Source organism: Parasteatoda tepidariorum, chromosome 2 (genome assembly GCF_043381705.1).
Source record: "Parasteatoda tepidariorum isolate YZ-2023 chromosome 2, CAS_Ptep_4.0, whole genome shotgun sequence".
Taxonomy (NCBI): Eukaryota; Metazoa; Arthropoda; class Arachnida; order Araneae; family Theridiidae; genus Parasteatoda; species Parasteatoda tepidariorum.
In genome coordinates, this window is record NC_092205.1 from 72,029,967 (window position 1) to 72,033,275 (window position 3,309).

Consider the following 3,309-nt stretch of genomic DNA (forward strand, 5'->3'; position numbering starts at 1 on the left):
TAGTTGCATTTCCACTCGTGTTCTATCCACCAATTTTCGTTTCAATCGGACAACTCCTTCTTGGTGCGTCGATTTTTTTGTTATAGAGTGTATAAAGGTATATAAGGGTAAAAATAGTGTCACAAAATTCTTCCACCTTGAGGACAAGAAAGGTAAAGGTTTGTGGGTGCGTAGGATGCAAAAAAGGACTTAAATGTATTGTGTACTATGTCAAAACTAAAGTTCAACGACAAATACCCCTTCATCTTCAGCCATTTTTCAAAAAATGAAAGTTAAACAAATTATCCAATGAAATGCTTTAAATAAAGTGATATGTTTTTTAATTTAATAAAGATAAATCTGCAGGCATTTTAAGTACATATGTTTGAAATGTTCGCGAATTTTATTCTTAATTTAGCTAACTCCAAGAATATGCACTGATAAAATAATTTGAAGTTATGAAGTTAGCATGTTTATGAAAATTAATATTTCGAGAATCAAAACGTAAATTACAGTTTGAAAAAGGCTTTTACAAGTAGCCTACATAATACGAAAAATACAGTTTTTGAGTTTTAAAGAGGCCTGCAATGAATACTGAACCAGAAACCTTGAAACATGTGCACTGGTTTGCTTAAACAACTTTAAATGACTAAATTAAAACTTTTAATGAAATCGATTAAAGAGCTTTCTAGAAAAAAAAAACTATTATTTTAAATTTTATAATGAATTCGCTTGATGTTTGTTAAACGTAATGTAACTGATTTCGTAGCTTAACCATTAGGTAGCATTAACAATGGTATTCATATTTAGTAAGTTATTATTGGACCATTAAAAATACAAATTGATACGTGATAATCCGATTTTATTGAGTCGAAATGTCAGGATTATTATTTTTTTTCCTTCAAAATATTAAAGAAGAAAAAAATAAATTGTGGCACTTTTCAAAATTTGACATCGTTCTTTGTTTTAAATTTATGATGCTTAATTTCGAAGGATGTGACACTGGATTTGGATTTCATCTGGCAAAATATCTGGATTCCAAAGGGTATCACGTATTTGCCAGTGTTTTGAATCCAATTGCTCCAGATATGTCAAGACTCAAGTCAGAGTGTTCTGAGCGACTACACATTTTAGAGCTCGATGTTACGAAGGAGGAAAGTGTGCAGAAGGCATTGGAATTTGTTACAAGCAAATTGTCATGGTTAAGTAAATAATTTTTTTCTTATTTTAATTACATTGTCTGACATGGAGGTCCTTTATTCATTTAAAGCATTGTTTTGTATTTAGTTAAATGCATTAATAAATAAAATATTTAACCTTATCGCATTAATTCTCTATGTAACATAAAATTTAATTCGTCTGATTTTGCAATTGGATACCTGCAAGTGACGTCATGGTGGATAAATTGTGACATTTGTCGATTCAGAAGCCAGGCTTGACACTCACAAGCGTGACGTTGCTTACAGGTAACCAATTAAATCTGATTTAAACAATTATCATTATTAATAATATTTATTTACCCTACTTCGCAAAATTATCTGTGCTTTATGTGACTTTCTGGTTTTAATTAAAATTTTTGTTTTGTTTGGTTTTAATTAAAATTTTTTTTGAAGATAAGAAATTTAAAATTAATTAAAAAAAAATATTTGTGTGATATCACTTTAAAAATATTGGGTGAAAGTGGTATTTTATGGTTAGTATATTTAACGTTTCACAATTTCCAAACTGCTAAAAATTGCTTAAGAGAACGCCATACCACAGGAAATATTGCTTAAGAGAACGCCATACCACAGGAAATAATGCTCAAGAGAACGCCATACCACAGGAAATATTAGTAAATTAATTTAATAAAAAGCTTCAAAAAAGAGCCTTATCGCCATAATATTTTATTCAAACGTAATGGAACCTGGTAGCACTGAGCAGACATAACTATTGTAAGAAACAACAGTTTTTATTCTGTTACGGGTGAAAAACAGTTGAAATGTGTATAATATCTTTTTAACATTTGAATTGTTTACGTAATTTGTTTATGAAATATGATAATTAAAATATGAAAATGTACTCGAAACTTTGGTAAAATTAGATTAAAATTTAAAGCTTTTGTACCATACGAATGACAGATTTACTTATATATTTCTGATTGTGATGCATAAAATCGCATCTTTGTCGATATTCTTCCCCAAAAAAGTAAATAAAATAAAAATAATAAAAGGAAAAAAAACTAAAATAAAAATAAATAAATAAATAAAACAAAATAATGCCTGATGCGTCTATGTAGTTGAGAAAAATGCTTTCAGAATTAGCGATTTTAATAGAATTAGTAATTTTAATAGTTTTAGCCGTTTACTTTGACCTATCACATATTATAAGCCTAATAATTGATTGTTTCTATGATGTATTGTAACAATAGATTATAATAATAATATTATTAATAACATTTATAATGAAATATTTATAATAAAATATTTATAATAAAATATTTATAATAAAATATTTATAATAGTGTTAAAAATGTATGTCAGTTAAATTTTTTTATGATTTTCATGTAAAAGTAATTTAAAACTACACGTATGGAACAAATCAAATTCATTTCAAACTCTACATCATTAGCTATATATGGCTATATATTTTATCAGCAATACATGTACAACAAATATGAGCTAATTATATGTTTTAAGTCATACATAAATTGTTTTAAACAAGCCTATGGAATTATTCATTTTCTCCCCATCGATAGCTCTCTTGTTCTGATATCAGCTAATAGCTACAAAAAACTGTAATCCTGCATTTTAATGCTTCCGCTTAACTGTCACGTGGAGTTTTATTTTACTGATAATTTATAGTGCAAGATGATGCATCTAAAGAAATATTTAAGCAATTATTTAAAATAAAAATTGGCTATTTCATGGACATTTTTAGAAATCAATGTACCAATTTACTATCTTTTGCAAAAAACATTAAATTTATGTGATTTTGCAATTTTATATTGCTTTATGAACAGTGGGTAAATTTTAACACTTCCTTTGACAGGTTTTCCCTCTCATCAATTCTACATAACTAGGAGGCTCCGCCCCCTGCTCGCTAGCTCTCTCCAACCCCCGAGAATTGCTGCGTTATCCTATGTGGTTCACGCCGTGAACCATGGCTCGCTGCGCTCGCTCGCCAATGAACACAATGTTCTAGCACAAAGACATAATATATTATCATCAAAGACATAGTATTTTATCATCAAAGACATAGTATTGTACTTATGTAGAAGAATTCTACCAATGTTCTTATTGGCTTTTAAAAAAGTATATTAGCTATTTAGATTGTACATGGTGAAAAAAT

The 3,309-nt window shown here is 28.4% G+C and overlaps 1 protein-coding gene across 1 annotated transcript in view; it reads left to right on the forward strand.

Annotated features, from left to right (window-relative positions):
- Nucleotides 1-3,309, forward strand: part of LOC107442280 (dehydrogenase/reductase SDR family member 9-like) — a gene marked incomplete in the record, with an annotated part of 12,846 nt that overhangs the window by 6,955 nt on the left and 2,582 nt on the right. The window contains 1 exon segment of the mRNA XM_016055806.3: nucleotides 973-1,185. Coding sequence (XP_015911292.3) covers nucleotides 973-1,185 — 213 coding nt within the window.